The 19,235-nt window shown below is 42.3% G+C and overlaps 1 protein-coding gene across 1 annotated transcript in view; it reads right to left on the bottom strand.

Moving 5' to 3' along the window:
• Positions 1–13,575, bottom strand: part of ACVR1B (activin A receptor type IB) — a 58,532-nt gene extending 44,957 nt beyond the window's left edge. The window contains exon 1 of the mRNA XM_015409562.1: positions 13,332–13,575. Coding sequence (XP_015265048.1) covers positions 13,332–13,431 — 100 coding nt within the window. The 5' untranslated portion in view covers positions 13,432–13,575. The remainder of the gene's footprint in view (positions 1–13,331) is intronic.
• Positions 13,576–19,235: the final 5,660 nt, after the last annotated feature.

The following is a 19,235-nucleotide window of genomic DNA, read 5'->3' as shown; positions in this document are numbered from 1 at the left end:
CCAACATAACATGTAGTTCTGCCTTAAATCTCACAAGTATGCAATACCAGATGTTTTCCCAGACAATAGCTGCTTGCCGTATCTCATGACAGGGAATACATTTTACTCTTCTATTCAAAGGAACATAAAACAACTGTTAGATCCACATCTCCAACCTCCTAGCAGAAGTTGATTTCTATCTCAAGGTGCCTAGAAAAAAAGCAGCCAAATTCTGAAGCAACAAGGATTAATTTAATCATAGCAAGGAGAAGGGTGGGGAGCCCTTACAGCACTACTGTACTTTCTCCAACTGTCATTAGATCCTGTTCCCCAGAGGGGATAAGGAGCATGTACATACTTGCTGCACACAGACAGTTTAAAGCAAAGTTAGAAGTAACTAAAAGTTTGTGGTTGAATGCTGCCCACTCTTAAAAACAAACTCCTCCAAAATCTATAAAGAAGTTACGATAATCTCAAGTCAGTTCAGACTCTTGCAAAGACTCACACCATTATTTAAAATATACAGATGCAAATTATTTAAAATATAATAAAACAGCAGTGAACTATAATAATATACAAACTGGTGCAGAAAAACAAGAGCAAAATCAGACAGCAGCATTAAATGACATTAACAAAGTTTTTGAGTACTGGCAAAACGTGCTCCTTCCTCTCTGTACCACTTAACAGCCAAGAGGCTATACTCTGAACAGAGTTGATGTTTCTGAACCTTTTACGTGCCATCAGGTTTGTCAAGGCTGGAGCAGTATTGTCTCCTGGAGTGTAAATGAAAGCTCCTTTGCAGATTTTATAAAGGAAATCTGGGGAATGATTTTTAAATAACTTTGTAAATGGTAAATATCTATCCCTAAAGATACAGTGGTCATGTATCCTGACAACAGCATATACCCATCTATCAGGGATGTGTGCCTGCTCTTTGCAATTTGTACTTCTTGCAAAATATAAAACACAGCTCTAGCAAACACAATTGCACACAAAGCATGAAGCAATGCTACAATTGTGATGTTTGCCCTGCCCGTTATTCTAGGGTGAATGAATGAAAGAAACCAACTCACCTCACACCCTCTCATGTAATGAATACATTTAAGAAGCAAGCAGGGTAAGGTCTGGCTTGAGACCTGGAATTATAGATCCCAGGAAAAATCCAAGATGCTGCAGGAAGTGGTTACTTATAAGGACATATGTCTCCATGACATCAGGGTACCAAAAGCTCTATTATAGCACTGGACAGAGAAAATATAGAAATGTAAGACCTTGGGGGGCTGCGTGACTCTTAAGAGGGCAATTGGTTCAATACCAATTGAGTAATTACATTCGAGCCTTGGAGTTTCAACTGGACATTGCTTCCTAATTCCTTGTTTGAGCTGCCCTAGTAAGCTACAAGACAGGAGATGAATTCTGAAGTAGTGAACATCCAACTGGATATTGATTTGCTACGGCTAAGAGTTATACAAAAGGTAGGCTATTTAAAAAGCGGTTATAAACTAAATAAAGTAGTTAAACATTTCTTTCTCAAGAGAAATTCACAATGAACATTGATCAGTGCTACAGTCATGCTAGCCAGCAGAAGCAGATTTTTTTTTTCTATTTCAGGATCGGGGAAAAGATAAAAAACCAGCTGCTCCAAGAGGGGAGAGATTACTATGCACTTGATCTATATTGGTCATAAAGGATTGCATTTTGTTATGAAAAGAGGCCTACTTAGAGTTTGGATTTGCAACGGTCATTAGGTTAATTAGTTTTTGGCAAGCAGGCTGATAAAAGCTCATTTCATGAGAACACATCACTAGATAAGGCACAAGTAGGCATTTCCCATCCTCTAGGTGCTGTTAAAACCGGAAGCAATCGTGAGCTTTCTTCACAACATAAGCATTAAATTATTTTGATTTTGTGTTTAAAAACCATGGCAAGCACTATGAAAAGATTTTCTTTGACTTAATCCACATGTTAATTCAGTTTGGAGACAAGATTAAATTGAAGTGAGAAGAACCACAGATGTGAAGGCTGGGGTGGGTGGATTGTTTTTTCCTAGGCCCTTTTCCAGTTATTCTGATGGAAAATTCCATTTTTAAGGGGGATTCCTATGAAATATTTTTCTCTTTTGGAGTGAGTGGAATGCTTCAAAACAAGACTTTATTTTAAAAAATTGTTCCACCCAATTTGGGCCCACAAAGTGGTAAACAATTAAAAATAATTTAAAACGAGCCTTAAAAACAAAACACTGATGTAAAACAATTACAAATGAACTGGAAGGAAGGTCGATAAGGGAATGTCAAGTAAATCAAAAAGGTCTTCACCTGCTCGTAGAAGATAATGACGGAGCGCAGACAAATCTCCCTGAGGAGGGAACGCCAGTTTTGGTGCCATAACAAAGAAGCCCTTTCTCAAGCTGCCAGCCATCTAGCCTCAGATGATGAGGCCGCCCATGAAGATGACCATACTGGTCAGATAGGTCCATATGGGAATAGATGGTTCTTAAGGTATGCTGGTTATAAGCTGTGTAGGGTTTTAAAAGTCAATACCAGCATCTTGAACTGGACCCAGAAGGAAACTGAAAACTAGTGTAGATAGAACAAGACTGGAGAGATATGGTCCCTACAACCCACTCCTACCAGCATTTGCGCGGCAGCATTCTGTACCAATTATTGTTCCTGGACACTCTTCAAGGGCAGCCCCACAGACTGCATTGGAGCAATCCATTGAGGGGGGAAATATTTTTAACCCCCCCAGGACCATTTTTCAAGGTCTTCTGCTAAAAATTTGGATATTTTCAAGACCACTAAAATACTTATGAAATATTTTCTTTTTCAGAATGAGAGAATGCTTATTCTATAAAGCTTTATTCATTTATTTTTTATTTATTTGCATTTATATCCTGCCCTCCCCGCATGCGGGCTCAGGGCGGCTTACAGTACACAGGTGTAATACAACACCATGGTTATACAATCAAGACACACAGTGCGATAAAACGGATAAAACATTTTAAAACAGTTAAATACAATGGGCAATGCCCAAGGATCCACTGCGACTAAACGTACACACTCCCTGTTGCACAGCATACTGAGTCCAAGAGGGGATGCTATGGCCCCGATGATCAAATGGCCAATCAGCCTGGCCCAGCAGTACTGTTTTGCAGGCACCCGTTGGTGGTGGTGTGGTGGCGGCTCCTATTCGAAAGCCTGGCGGAAGAGCTCCATCTTGCAGGCCCTGCGGAACTGTAACAAGTCCCGCAGGGCCCTGATCTCCTCTGGGAGCTCATTCCACCAGATAGGAGCCGTCACCGAAAACGACCTGGCCCTTGTGGCAGCAAGCCTGGCCTCTTTAGGGCCACTAACTGATCTTGCGACAATATTTTCTTTTTCAGAATGAGCCTGTGTGTATCCTATAGGTCCCTCAGGTATGAAAGTTTGTAGTATGAAGCTTTATGTTATACTATGTGCAGAATCATAGAATTCAGTGCATAATGTAGACATATAAAACACTCAGATCCAAGATGCATATCTCCACCTACAGGATGCTGTAGCATGTGTACAGCAATTTGCAACTCTGTCTCTGGTACTGGGTATGTTTGCAATTTGGTTTGTAAAAACACAGGCATTTATATTTTTAAGTTGAATAAATTTGACAAGTTATACAATTTTATACAGTAGCTAAGCTATAAATTAACTATTTCATTTCATTTCATCCAATCATTTCCATTTTTAAAAAGCCTGGAAAATTAATTTTTCTCCATGGCAAATTTTCTGGAAACTTAAGTTTCTAAATTTGACAGACACAGCAACTTGCTGAACACTGTTGAGTCAGGATTCCTGTACTGGCTTGCAGGCTTTGAGTATCAGGTGCCAGAAGTTAGGCAAAGCAGTCATTCAGTCCAAGGTCAGGAGCCCAGCAGGTAGGCAAAGCACAGTTGTTCAAGTCTAAGGTCAGGGGTCCACAAGTCAAGCAAAGCAGAGTGGGTGGCTTAGCATCTATTGTATGCGTTGCATCCACACCTAACAGCCTCTCTTGGCTCGTTTTAGAGTCCCACACCTAAGGATCATTCTTGCAACCAGTTACTCAGAAGCAATCCTGCAACTACGAATCTTCATTACCAGCAGCAGTTGGCGTCAGGCCAGGAGGCGTGCATTTTGCCATCTTGTCTGTAGCTCTGTTCTCAACCTTTGTCTGTGGTGCTCTAAGGGTGTAGGTGATACTGGTGGGCTGAGAATGGCCAACTGAGGTTCACCTGCTGAATCAGGGCTCGAGGGTGCTGGTGGCTCTGCACCAGCTGTTGGCTGTGAATCCTGACAAGCCTGCAGCTCATTTTCCTGGGGTCAGCTTCTATTAACTCAAGGATGGCTACACGGGGCTCCTTTTCACCTGGGGAGTCCTCACTATCACTGAGCCCTGGCTGACTCATGACAATTCCAACCCAAGTTTCCAGAGTTAAAGCCAACACCCTATCCAGTACACTATTACACTCCTCTATGTACAATAACCCATCTACCAGAAATACTCCAAAATGACAATACTAGCATTTAAATGAAGATCCTCTTACTGCTAAGAAAAACCAGTCAGACCTCTCACAACAGTCCATCCAGTAAGTTAGTTAAAGCTATTGGATATGTCATCTGTCCACCAAACTGTTCAGGTCATTTTAAAAAACAGATAGAACAACCCTGTAATGCTATACATCAATAATAGAAGGTACAGCTGTCCACCAAACCTAAGAAATAAATTACAGATTATCATTTCTTCTACTTAGCTTATAAAATAGTAGGTTTGGAACAATCTCTGCTCACTGGGCTAATCCTTTTCAAAGACCTTATTGTCCTCACATTGTTAAATACGTGATATGCATATCCTTTCCAACAGAACTTTAAAGCAACCAGGTTAAGCATGTACAGCTGGCAGGAGCACAGGGCTGCTGGAAAAGAAACACGATTTACTGTAAATCTACTCATGTTTTATGTATGAATGTATGGAAAAATAGTCCATGTTGGGTAAGCAGTTTGTAAGATTTTGTTTTTTGTGCCTTGTTAGCAGTAAATCAGCTACTGCATACTGTACATCCGCTCCAATTTGAAGCTTTCTAAATGTGCACCCTTATTCACATACCAGCAGCTGTGTAGGTATGGTATCCCGAACAAACAATCTTGAAGAGCTGAACCCAAAAGCCCCACTCATACATGCCTATTTCTTCAATCAAAACTCAAAGAATACCATGCATAGACTAAAGAGTACACATTAGAAACAGCGGCACACTTATTTCTACACAGAATGTCAATACACTTTTGGCCAGTACTGGCCTGCTATATTCTTTGCCCCAAGGCAAAAATTTGAAAATCCCCTTCCACTGACTCTATAACGTTTGACTGGCATTTATTTGACTACCGCACAGAGGATGGAGACAAGAAAATGGTGCCCCCCCCCCATCTGCTGCAACTTTTTCACATAGCTTCATAGCAAATGGCTGACTGAAGTAGAAAGCACGGAAATCCATCAGCAAAGTATAACCAGGTTACTGTGCAGCAAAAATTATGCCAGACTTTCCGCTTCAGAACTTACCACTCAGCCAAAATCATTCACTGCAATATGCTGCATTTGTAGGTAAGGAATCCCAAGAGTTTTAAATCTCTAGTCCATTAAAATTTACTCTAAGCCACCAACCTATGCATACCTTTGGAAAGTAATCTGAGGCCCACAGAAAACAAGAAAAGCTTTCCTACCGTGTTCTTATTTGCCACAGTGGATCATGTGAATTTTCTACACGCCTTTGTCAAATAAGCTCAAAAATGGTCCCGTGTTCACTCTCCTTCCCTCTCAGTAAGGCAACATGTTGACTGCAGCTTACCCATGACTGATTTAACCTTGCAGCATTAAATCTTAAGTGTGTGCAGGAAGTGGGGAAATGTACCTCAAGGAATATGTACTAACAGCACAAAGCCTTTTCATTACAGTCACTGTTTTGGAATTTGTTTCCTACACTAATTTTGTTAGACTCCACTGAGTTTCATGGTAAGCAAGGATTTGATCTCCCCAGATCTAGACTCTCACTAGTAGTCGACTCGGGTTTCTAAGCATTCTCATTAGTACCTTTGTGTAGGATTTTTTTTAAAGGCTGTAATTTTTTTTCTTTAATACCCTAGACTCTGAAAATAAAATATACTTTAGAAACATTTACAGCTGATTATATTTCCTAATTACCTTAATTATTTGGTGTTCTCTGCCCAGAGTGCTTCTAGACTATGAGTAAACCAAGCAAATATTATATATTATGATGGTGTTCCAAATGGCCAGTGTGAAACTATGACAGCTGTATTTGCCTGCACATATTGTACATGCTATTTGATGGAGCTGCATGCTTCACTATTTGCTAAAGACTAGATGACAGTGCTTTTACCTGAAACAGACTTTTCTTTCCCAGCCCCTTCCAGGAGAAAGGAACTAGGGACAGCCTACAATAAACAGATTAGAAGACAATCTATGCAGTTCTAACATCTTAAAGTTTTGACTAGTGACAGGGAAAATTAATCCCCAATCAATAAAACCAAAAGCAATCTCGTAATATTGCTAATTATTTAACCTTGCAGAATGTTCAGAAAAAAACTGGTAGGTATTTAAGAGGCCAGTGCACATTCCTTTCACACACACAAAAAAATTCAAAGTGCAACTGGGAATGTTTGGACAAGTCCAATAAAAGAAACTTAGAAACAAAATTCAGATCAGACTTTCCAGCAGTTAAATGGGAGGGGGGGAGACACCCTTTATATGTAAAAAATATAATTCACTTACATAAAAGGAAGTTCCTAAGTAAAAAAAGAAAATTAATTCGACAGAGATCTTTATCAACACAGCTCCAGAAAAATGTTTATGCACTGAAAGAAAGGAGCAATACAAGTTTGTTGTGGATTTATTTCTGTTTGGCATGCCTGTGTCTGAGATTCTGCACTGAGACAGACCCAACCCCAAAAGAAGCTGTTTAAACAAGCCTAACAGTAAGCTTCAGAGCCGCAGAATGCAAACTTTGATCTTGCTCAAGAGACCTATCAGGTATGCATTTGTGCTCAAGCGAACTTGCACTGTCACAGATAGAACACAAGACTTGTCATGACACAAGTCTAGGTGGGAAGACAAAGCTCGCCTCAACTTCTCTCTTATTTACGTTCTTCTGGACACTACCTTTTAGTAATGCCACAAATAGGATTTAGGACATCTCCAAACCCTAAGAGAGAAGCTTTTCTCTCCCCCATAATACCAGAACTTGAAACCCAATGAGACTGAGATTCAGGATAGATACTGCATAAGTAGCTTCTTGAATTCATTGCTACAGGACACAGTGATGGCCTCCAGCTGATATGGCTTTGAAAGGAGATTAGACACATTTATTGTGGACAGATCCATCAATGAGGCGGTTCCAGCCTCTCTGCCCTGCCTGTAGGTCTTCTGGGGGAATCTGACTGGCCAGTAAAGGGAGCAGAATGCTGAACTAGGTGGATCACTGGTCTGATACATCAGGAGTCGTCTTATGTTTACAGAAGGGGCTTTTTAAAAGCCTCCTTTGCAAATACATCTCTTAATGGCACTCCTATTATGACTGGTAGACTACAGATCAGTGACAACACATACGTAGCACCTTTAAGTAAGGTAAAGTGTGCCAACAAGTCCAAACCAACTCATGGTGACCCCATGAAATTCCATGTCATGGGGCACTTCCAGGCAAGAGATGCAGAAAGGTAGTTCGCCATTGCTGTCTTCTGCAAGCACCTCTGGTCTTCCTTGGTGGTCTCCCATCCTAGTACTAACTGTGGCCGACCCTGGTTAGCTTCGATCTCTGACAAGATCAAGCTAGGCTGGCCTTTACTTGTCTCTAAATCCGGACAGAAGTTGCTCCATTACTAATCTTAGGGGGACTGCTAGAAGTGAATAGGCAAGAAGATATAGTTGTATTAGTACAGTAGAGGGGGAAATGATAATTGCTTATATCAAATCTTGGAGTATGAACAACCATAGTTTACAAAACAAATTAAGGCAATTGAAGCAACAGGCTTAACCAGCCTCCAAGAAACCCTTAAACTGGAATTCAAATACTAATACTTAAAATACTGGGCAATTTAGGATGCAAATTATGACAACATATTAGTTCTCACTGTAACAGCACCTCTGCAACTAAGAAAGCACCAAATTAATACAGTGCACTTTCTGTTTTTTGGGGAAATTTCCTTCAAATACTGAAGCTGTGCTCAGTAAAGCAGGAAACTTCAATTCCCAATTAAAAATACTTCCCTACTAAAATCAAGGGATATTTTCAGGTTGGAAAAAAATTACCATGGAAGCAAGCTGTAGCTATCAAATATGGTAGCCATTTTGCAGAATTGGAGAGCTTTTTCTAACATTCTATCAGAGGGGCTGACCACAAGCCTCTGAAGACTACAATGTAACTTTAAGAACATTTTCAGTTGGATTTACACTGATTTGTTTGACAGTACGACCTTATAACAGAGCCTGTGGGAGTTTACAGTAAGTGAAATGTTTAATTATTTTCAGACCATATCCTGTGTATGCACCTGATTAAGATGCTTTGCCAATCAATTTATTATGAAGCCAAGAACTAGCTATTCATTTCTTAGTACCTCATTACTATATCTTGATGCCATCTGAAAAAGAAGGGCTCCTTGCCTTGAGTCCTCCAGGAGCCTGGGTATACGTAGAAACACACATTGCTTCTAAGAGCAGGTATCCCTTGCTCTGCAGCCTTCTCCATAGACCCTTCATTCTCTCAGCCTTCCTCTTATTTCCAATAGGCCCTTGGGGGCTGCAGAAGCTACTGTGCAATGAAGAACAAACCAAAACCTGCTGTACAATTTATTTCCTACCAGCCATTTGCTATATCTGAAAGCAGATCCATTGGCATATTTGTTATATAGTATTTCATTGTAATTGTTTATATTTTGATTAGTCGAATTTCCTGCATTGTGCAGGGGTTTGGACTAGATGGCCCTTCCAACACTATTATTTGACCAAATACATGTTTTGACTGTCAAATCAAACATGGCAAGCCATTCAAGCTCTACAGGGGCTCTTGAACTCTTACAAGATTTATTCCATGCATGGCTTGCTGGGGACCCACAGGGACAGAATTGGGGAGGGGAGGTTTTGTTGCAGCAGGAAGGAGAAGAGGAGAAAAGTCCCAGTCTGTGAGCAGGAATCATTCTGTATGTGGAAAGACTGTGTTGGATCCAAGTCCTTGTCTCATATGTTAAGTACCATCATCACATTCCAATTCCTAACCTTTCTTATTCACTTCCAATTATCAGAATAACATTATTTTTTTCTTTCTAACTCCATGCACATAAAAGTTTTTTTTTTAAAATCACAATGCTGGGATAAAACCCATTTTTCTTGCAATGTCTCAGGGTCTAACAACATGTTATGTAAGTTCCACATTACTTAAAAAAACTTTTTTAAAAAGATGAAACACAGCTACTAGATACTGAAACCAGGAATGAAGGGGGAGCATCCCTGTGATGGTGGTGGGGAAAAGTATTTCAGCAGAAGCAGTTTTGAAAGGATAATTAGCTGGCAAAAACAATTAAACAATTCCATCCACATTCTCCCTTCCTCTGTTCTTGATTGTCCTACAGTAGGTAAAAAACCAAACCAAAACATCCGGATTTCTGTTTTAAAGGATAAATCAAGGGTACCTAAACTAAGTAGCAAACATAAGATTGTGAGGAGAATATTTTACTCACAATGCAGTGGAGAGATTGGCACTGCAATGGATAGCAGGTTAGGAACAGAGTCAAGTTCCGCTCATTTTGATTTCCAGTCATTTTACCATAATCTATTCAAATTATGACATATGCCCTCTTCTTCCAAAAAATTATGTACCTTTAAAGTTCAACTTCAATTTGATAAATATATCAAATTTATGGCTTTATTCTGCTTTCAAGTTCTAGCCAATACGCATGGAGGTAGCCACAGCCCAGGCTGCCAACATTCTACTTACTTTGGCTTACATTACACTGCCTTACTATTAAATGCAACTTGCCTTTGAGAATTCCCTCACTGTTGCTTGCTCTGTTGGAACAGAACAGCAGAAAACCATAGAAAACAAACCTATGAAAGAAGAAATCTTCTCACTCACTGACACCCTGCGAACTCAGTCTGCTTACGCTTATCATGGGATTTATGTTTTACTAGAAGTCTTTTGCAAGAGCAAGAGCGATTTCCCCAGTGCTGTTACAATTGGACATTCAGCCCAATTGCTAAGAGTGGGGAGGGAAGGGGAAGAACCTCCTCCATCTAGCCAAGATGTTTACAACAGAGTTCAAAACTTTTTTTGGACAGTGCATTCAATTCCCATTTCAGTGATATCCTTCTTGGAAAAGTCATGAAGTATAAATTATGTTCTATTCAGAGCTAATCTGGATTGAATAAAACCTTGTTCTAAGAAACTATCAGTAACAGAACGTTATGGTCTGCTGAAGACAATAAAATGATTAGGCTTCACACAGTCCTTCCCGCTTATTGTTCCTCTTGTTAAAAGGCTTTCACGTATCCACACGTTTCTCCGTGCTGCATGCGCACCTTACCAAGGAATACTGTTAGTCAAAATATACACACAGCATTTGTAGGAAACAGAGGCCCTCTACTGAAACAAAACATCAAACAGTAAGGAAGTCAATTTCCCAGTTCCTGTTTATTTTCTGAACAGCTCCCTAAAATTAAGGAAATCATATGAACTTTCCAGAGCAGTTAGAAGCATGACAATGATGGACAGGTTCAGTCCTGGACGGGCTCCACGTATACAACTGCTTAACTCCTAAAAAACTTCACATTTAATTAGCTGGAAAAGTCCATTAGAACATCTAACACAACTTTTGACCACTGCCCTGGAATGTTGGCAGTTGCAAGCTTTATTTAACAACCCAAAGCTGCAAAAACTAATTGGTTTTGAGGATTATTTTAGTCTTCATCGGAAAGACACTTAGACAAGAAACTGCCAGCTATGGGCATCTTTGCTGCCCATCACAGAAGAAATGGAGGTCAAAAGATCACATCAACATAGTTTTTTCTCACAGTCATCAGAGATTACTACCACCCTAGAACCTACATTGTTACTTACAGAATCTTGTCTTAGTCTCCTCCACATTCAAGCATACACTCTTTTTTATGTGAACATAACTTCTGATTTTTTCCACATTTAGAATTCTTGCTACCTAATAAAATTAATGAGAAGCCCAACCTTACATAAATTTAATCAGGATGTAAGGGGCAACCATATGTAAATACGCTAACAATATGAGCCCTAGGGCGAAACCCTAATTAGAAAGTAAGTCCTATAGAGATTGGTGGAACTTACTTCCACACAGTTTTAAAGATTGGACTGAAAGATTTTGTGCTCATTCTTTTAAAAGGTACAATAGTCCTAGTAATGGAAACCATTCTAGAACTGCTAGTCTTAACCTACACAAGGCAGTGATGTGTTGATCTTTTAAAGGAAAAAGTTTCAAGAGTAGCTGACTTTAATTTTTTTAATTAAAATATTAAAATAATAGTCATTTACATGAAATGCCCCAATAACAAAATCTCTCAATAGCTGTTTCCAATGGTTATGAGCCTTCAGAAACCAAGGCAATTGATAAATACTGCAACAAATTAAGCACACAGCCTTCATAGGAGTACAGGAGTACAGTGAGGTCTTCTTTCAAGCTCTGACAAATCCTACAGCAAGCTATTATATATTACCTTTATAGCACCCAGTACTCCATCACATATCTTATGCCCCTACTCATCAGGTGAGAATCAATAAGCAAATTCTTCTCGACAATGCCATTCCTAATTCTGCATCCTCAAGGCTGAAGTAAATTTACTCCTGATGCCTTATTCATGATAAAAATCCTAAACAGATCAGTCTCCTTGGTAGAGCTTTCAGCTGGGGTGAAATTTAGACTGACTTTCGCTATGTATTAAGCTGTATAATTTGCCACACACCCAAGTCACCAGGAACATCCATAATGAGAAGTGTCTTAATTCGTCTCAGGCTTGCTGGTGGTCTGAACACAAAGTGAACCACTCAGACAATCCGTTCACCATATGGCAAAAATGAAACTTGGGATGAATTCAATTCCAGATTCCAAGGCACTGTCCTTCCATGGTCAAGTTCTGACCAGACATTGTTCTTGAATAAACCTTGTGTGAGTTTCATCACACAGTACTTATCTTATAATCCAAGAAAGACCATCTCTTGCAATAGGATGGCTAGCCCCACCTGAACTTTTGTAAATGTACAGTTTGATCTAAACAAAAATGGCTCACTTTTTAAACACACACACACACTTCTGCAAATAAGGAACTGATTTCTGACTGGCTCCTTATGTGATTACATCTTTGTTGCGATGTCAAGAGGGATCTTGTGTCATCAGGTCTGACAGAATTTTACAGTGAAATGAAGCATCATATCAGTCCCAGAAGCCAGGTTACATGGGGTGAACTGAAACTCCATTCTGGGCTGACAGCCAGTTAAAAAGGTTAAAACCCCAGTATCATTTGCCTTTTTAAAATGGTTTACGCTTTTATGGACATGACTGATAATGTTATTGATTAAAACGAGCTTTTGTTGATCATTATTTAAGAACGAACTCCAATTTGCAGTCATTCTTACAAGAAGCCAGCCCTACAGACAGTGCGCCCCCTCCCCCGAAATACATCACAGAGAACACACCACAGAAGAGCATCCGTCCTCTCCTTTCATAGGAAGATCTGAGACACGGCCTCCTAATCCTTCATTATCACCCTTTGTTCCCATTGCTCCACGGCTTGTCACCACCTCCCCTACGTTATGAAGGCCATTCCATCTAAAACATATACTTTGTCAGAGGCAATTCTCTTAGGCTCCCCACCCCAATCACGCATCCGCCATACCTTCCCCATTCCCTGCATGCACCTCTCAACTAAGATACACACAAACCTTGTACGTGCCAACGTGACTTCTCCAACACTCCCCCCCCCCCCATGGCACTTCCCCAGGTAGGAGCCCTCAGCCCCTGAGTGGCGTTCCTGAAGGATAAGGGGGGGGGGTCCTTCCTTCAGTTTCCAAAGAGCAGGAGCCCCACTGAGGGAAGCGCCCGGGGGAGACAGAGTGACATGCAAGCCCCCATAAGCTGGCGGAGGAGTCGACTCCAGTTTCCCAGCCACCTTCCTACAGCCCCCACCCCACCCTACCCGCGGCTAAGGAAGGGCTCCCGAATGCCCCTCTAAGAGATCGCCCCAATATTCCAGGCCCCTCCCCAAATTGAAGCAGCCGCCGCCATGTTGGATAAGGTCCTGCTCCAAGACTGCGCCCCACTCACCTTGGGCCCCTCGGTGGCCCCCAAGCACCAGCCCCATGGCTAGCAGCCGGAGCAGCGGCGAGAACGGCCGAGAAGCAGAGCCGGGCGGAACCCCTGCCATGGTGCCCGCCTCGCGACAGGAGGTGCGGTAGCGACAGCCTCGTTTCTGCCCTCGTTCGCGGGGCTCGGCCGAGACCGCAACAACGGCCGCCGCCGCAGCAGCGCGAGACAATCAGACACAAGGGGAACGCGAGAGCGACACTGTTTTCAGCCCAGCCGGCTTAAAGGGGAGGCGGAGCCGGATCTTAAAGGGGAGGGCGGAGTGGCACGGCAAGGTGTCCTCCGACAAGCTAATCAGTGTCGCCAGACAAAGGGGGCGCGGATGCGTGTGTGTGTGTGTGTGTATAGCGAGCGCGGCGACTCCTGCACAAAGGCGCGCTCGTTGTTGCTAGTGTACCGTATCGACTGTCGCTTTTGCATGCTTTGCATGGGTGTGGGTAGGGACGGGAGAGCAAGTGTTCAGCGTGTGCTTTATTGCAGGGAGTGTATGGGCAGAGAAGATGCGATGCGTGCAGTCTTCTGATGAATGAACTCTGACTCATGAAAACTGATTCTGGAATAAATTTTGTTAGCCTTTAAGGAGCTGCTGGACTCCTGTTTTGTCATGCACTGTAACGTCTGTAAGTGCCAGATGGTGAGCGTGCAGATGTGTAAAACAGCCGTGGAGTCTGAGCGGGAGAGGTATTTCGTTCATGAAAGACGAAGGGGGAGGGGAAATCTGGTCGCTGAAGCATTAATTTCCCCTTGTGAGTGGCAGGGAAGACATCAGATCAATCCAATCTACATGGGGTGAACTGAAGCGCCGTTGTGAGCTGACAGCCAGGTTTTTTTAAAAAAAAAGAACCTCAACTTTCCTCCTTTAAAAAAAAGCTATAACAACTCAGCCTAACCTACCTCACAGGATTGTTGTGAGGATAAAATGGAGGAGAGGAGAATGATGTTAGTGCTTTGGGTTTCTGCTGGGAAAAAGCAAAATATAAATGTCTGAAATAAAGGCCAGCCAGTCACTTTGTCCTGGCTCTTCTGTGCATGTGCAGTCCTCACTTCAGGATTGTAACACCAAATGGTGATTTGCATGGACATCACGGATGCAACGCCACAGAGACAAGTTTTATATTATCTCAAAGCCACATTTTCATTGCAACACGTGTGCAGTTCCCATTTATTATGAAATATAATTTTATCAACTGGATGGGGCTACCTTTTTTGCTATGTGGCTGTATGTGGGGTGGGGAGGTGAAATTAAGATTTCTGTTGTTATGCTGTTATGTGAAGCTTCACTGATCACATCGTAATATTACGTTGTGCTGAGAAAGAAAGCTCAGATTTCAGGAAGCAACAAAGAGCACAAAACTCAGTATTTTTATTATGGTGGAGCTATATGTGCTGCTGGCTGCACATGAAATGCAGACACAATGACACTGGATACCCCTATGGCTGATGAGCTATTTTAAGCCTCCATCATTCAAACCAAACCTGCTAAATGCAGGATTAGCAGAGGAGAGTGAGCTTGACGGCCCCCTATTTGGGGCCTTTCCAGACCATGCTAGTGGCTCCCTAGAGATGCATCACAGAACGGTGTTGGATTCCAATTAAAATGCAGCTGGTTGCAACAAAGTAAATTCAGAGCTCCGTTTCTTCTTTCAGCCATGGTGCACATGCATTGTGCTACTGGTCCCTTGGGGAGTATATGTGCTGCTGGAGCAGTTGCATTCCTAGACTTAAAGAAAATCCCCATCCTAAATTCTTTCTGGAGACTGAGCTCATGATTCACTTGTGGAATTTCTCGTCTGTATGTGTGTGCGCACTTGGGCAGAGTTACACCAGGCCTCCAAAGCTTAAAGGCAGGGAGCCTGTCCAGCTGCAGGGATCTAACCGAGGGAGGTACCAAGACTGCAAATAAGGGGTGGCTGAGAAATAGGACCTTTAGTGAGATGAAAGGAGTAATTCCATTCCATTTAAGACTAAATGTTTGATATTTCATCTGAATACATTGGTGTTTTGGTCCTTCCGTTGTTGTTGCAGAAATATTCTTCTATATCCACAATACTGTCACATCAGTGGATGGCAGAGGACAGTGTTAATGATGAGATAGCAAGATCAGTGCTTCACAGAGTGTCAATTGGGCCTCTCTAAAGAAGCGTATTCCACTTCCCAGAGGAGGCAAGTGTTCATGAGTGGTGTTCCTGACTGACTGAGGATGGCAATATCAGTTGAACTACTGCAGTGATCCCCCAGCATGGTGCCTGCTGATGCATTTCCTGCAGCTCACTTCCTCTTTCCTCAGAATATTGGTTAAGACGCTGAACTGCAGGCTGTGGAAGGTCAGTAGTTCAGCAGTTCGAGCCCCGGGTGCCGCATGATGGAGTGAGCTCCTGTCTCTAGTTCCAGCTCCTGCCAACCTAGCAGTTCGACAGCAAGAAATTGCAAGTAGATAAATAGGTACCACTTCGGTGGGAAGGTAACAGCGTTCTGTGTGCCTTGGTGTCTAGTCATGCCGGCCACATGACCACGGAAATGTCTTCGGACAGTGCTGGCTCTTCGGCTTTGAAACGGAGATGAGCACCGCAACCCTAGAGTCAGATTCGACTGGCTTTCAAGCAAGGGAACCTTTACCTTTAAAGCAAAGAGCCATTCCTGTCTTTCCTCCATCTCACTGGAACAGAAGAGTCCAGGAGGCATTGCCTTCATCTACAAGAGGCAAACATTTAGAAATGTCTGCTTCCGGAGGCTTGGCTCAGAAACTCCCAATATCTTGTGATTAGTCCCAGCCCCCCATGGCAACTATTTTGTGGTTGTGCCGGCTTCTTGTCTTCAAAATTCCAGTAGTGCCCAGTGCCCACAAATTTACCCAAGTCTGGAACTCTTGAACAGTTTTCATCAGGCAAAAGATGATAGCTCAGTAGTAGAGCCCTTGCTTTGCATGCAGAAGGTTCCAGATTCAAGCCATGGCAACAGTGAGGTGGCAGAAGTATGCAGGACAGTCAAGACACAATGCAAAGAACAAGAAGTATGGGAGACTGAGACTGGAGGCACACTAGCCCCTGCCCTGGACCAAGGGAAATAAAAGAGTTTGGTCTGGTGGCATGCATTCTGGTTGCCCACTCTGATTTAGGAAATTCCTGGAAATTTGGGAGTGGTGCCTAGGGAGGGGAGGGTTTGGGGAGGAGAGGGACTTTTGCAGGGTAAAATGCCTTATAGTCCACCCTCCAAAGCAGCCATTTTCTCCAGGGGAACTGGTCTCTGTAGTATGGAGATCCGTTGTAATTCTGGGAGGTCTCTAGACTCCACCTGGAGGTTGAGAACCCTAGCATAGGAATATCCATTGCCTTGGTTTCTCTCTCTGAAGACCCTTCTTCATCAATCACATGGGGCACTATTTTTTCTATTGCCTTGCATACAGAAAGTCTATAATAGGGATGTGCATTTGGATATATCTGGTATACATCCAAAAAAACCCCTCACTGGAGCTGAATAATATCAGAATCTCTTAAAAACCCTGGATCCAAATACCAAACCAGTATTTGGAACCTAAATGACTAGGGTTGCTAGGTCCCCTCGCCATGCTGGTGGAGAGATTTGTGGGGTGTTCTGGGATGTCCCCAATGCAATGACATCAATACCTCACTGGAGCTGAATAATATCAGAATCTCTTAAAAACCCTGGATCCAAATACCAAACCAGTATTTGGAACCTAAATGACTAGGGTTGCTAGGTCCCCTCGCCATGCTGGTGGAGAGATTTGTGAGGTGTTCTGGGATGTCCCCAATGCAATGACATCACCTGGAAGTAGTAGCAGCGACACTCTGGTTTGAGGGCAAAATTCTATGGTCCTAGGCCAAATTTACCGTAGAGTTTTGCCCGCAAACCAGAGCGTCTCTCCTGAATGACATCCCCAATGTGATGATGTCATTTCTGGGTGACATCACTGCGTTGGGATCATGGCTGTTTGGTGGAGGGGTTTCCCCCACTGGCCAGCTGTCTGGCAGTGGGCTAATGCCCTGAAAACTGAGGGAACCTCCCCAAGATACTGATGTTTTTTGGCTCTCTGATACCCAGATCCAAAAAATACCCTTTTTTTAGGTGCACATCCCTAATCTATAGACAAGAAAGACTCTGACAAGAGGCTGCCATCCTCAGCTATTTAGGGTTGCCAGCCTCCAGGCGAGGCCTGGGGATCTCCTGCTTTTACAACTGATCTTCAGGTGACAGAGATTGGCGCCCCTGGAGAAAATGGCTTCTTTGGAGAGTGGACTCTATGGAATTGTACCATGCTGAGGCCCCTCCCCTCCCCAAACCCCGCCCTCTCCTGGATCCACCCTCAAAATCTCCAGGTATTTTCCGGCTCAGACCTGGCAACCTTACAGCTATTTCAAACACAAACAAAACGTTATTGAATAAATTGCTTAGTTCCATAGCTTTGCTTCTGAATGCAGGCTCTTTTTTTCTTCTGGGATTACTTCCTTGTCTTAAAGCAGTAGACACACTTCCTATACCTTTATGGAGGACACTTTAGCCTGGAGAAAAATGTCTTGCCCCTTTAACAGAGGCTTAACATATGGAAATGGACAGATAAAGCTTTTCATGGCTTGGAGGTACAGAACATCCCCTGGTAAATAACATCCATTAAACCTCTATTCAAGGGGCAGGATATTTTTTGCCAGGTTATTGGCAATCTTGTGTGTCCCCCATTTTTAAAAAAGAATGAGCACACATTAAAACCCGAATGTTGTTGCTTAGCCTTTGCAACCTAGAGAGCCTGTGTTTAAATCAAGAGGTGAAATTCAAGCTCAGCACATAAACAAAAGCAACTATCACTGTTTTCAGTTGGTTTCCAAAACTTTTTTTTTTTAGTGGGTGGGTGTAATTTAAAATTTCTGCCCTCCCTAATCAGCCAATTGAGGCTCATTGGATGGCTCTCATTGTTTAACAATTGCTTCCATTTGGTTCAAGAGGTGAAATACTTGACATTTTTATCATGAGGGAGGCCCTGAAATTGCTAACTGGAAAAAAATGGCATGCAGCATCATTCACTTAGTGTATGGCACAGGACTTTAGATAATAGGTGGTTATCTGATAGGCTGATCAATTTCTGGGTGGTTTATAACATTTTGCAACATTACTGGAATGAGGGAAGGGGAATTACACATGTCAGGAAATATTGCAAAATCACAACTTTTATCAGAGAGTAGAATGAAAGAGTCATTTCAACAACAGTTTTGGTTAAGTTCCTCTTGAATCATGTACAGTGCAATCCAAAATGGAGTTATTCTCTTCTAAGCCCATTGACTTCAGTGGATTCAGATAGGTGTAGCCCTGTTTAGGATTGCACTGTGATTCTTCTCTCCCCCCCCCCCAGCTGCATCTGTTAAGAGGACATTCCTACATTCTAGATGGAGTGGACTGATAAGGGCCTAAAAAGATGCTGAATGGATAATGTACAGCTTAAACAGCAGGATTTCCATAGTTCCATGTAACTGTCTTGGTCCGAAGCAAATTCCAAAAACCAAATCCATGTAATACCCTTTGTTGAAGCCAACCAAAATGACACAAAACATTCTACCAGTTTTTTAGTTCTCACTTTAAAGGGAATTTCATGGTTTTGTGTGTGTGGGGGGGTGAATCTTGCTCAAAACCAGTGCAGTTAGTTGGAACTTCTATCTGCTTTGAACACCAGAATTTAACTGGGGAAAAAATCCGAGATTCTTCAACTGAAGGAAAATGACCTGGGGAGAGATTGCTGTCTAGTCTAGGTAATATTGCCAATGTGGCTCCCATTGACTCATGACCTAGTCCGCGAAATTAATCTCCAGTATTGTTCTTATCAGAACTACCACTTTTTTCCTATTGTTCTCAAGCCTTTTA

The sequence above is a fragment of the Gekko japonicus genome, unplaced genomic scaffold (assembly GCF_001447785.1).
Source record: "Gekko japonicus isolate JY-2015 unplaced genomic scaffold, Gekko_japonicus_V1.1 scaffold1459, whole genome shotgun sequence".
NCBI lineage: Eukaryota > Metazoa > Chordata > Lepidosauria > Squamata > Gekkonidae > Gekko > Gekko japonicus.
This window is presented reverse-complemented; position numbering and strand designations above follow the sequence as displayed.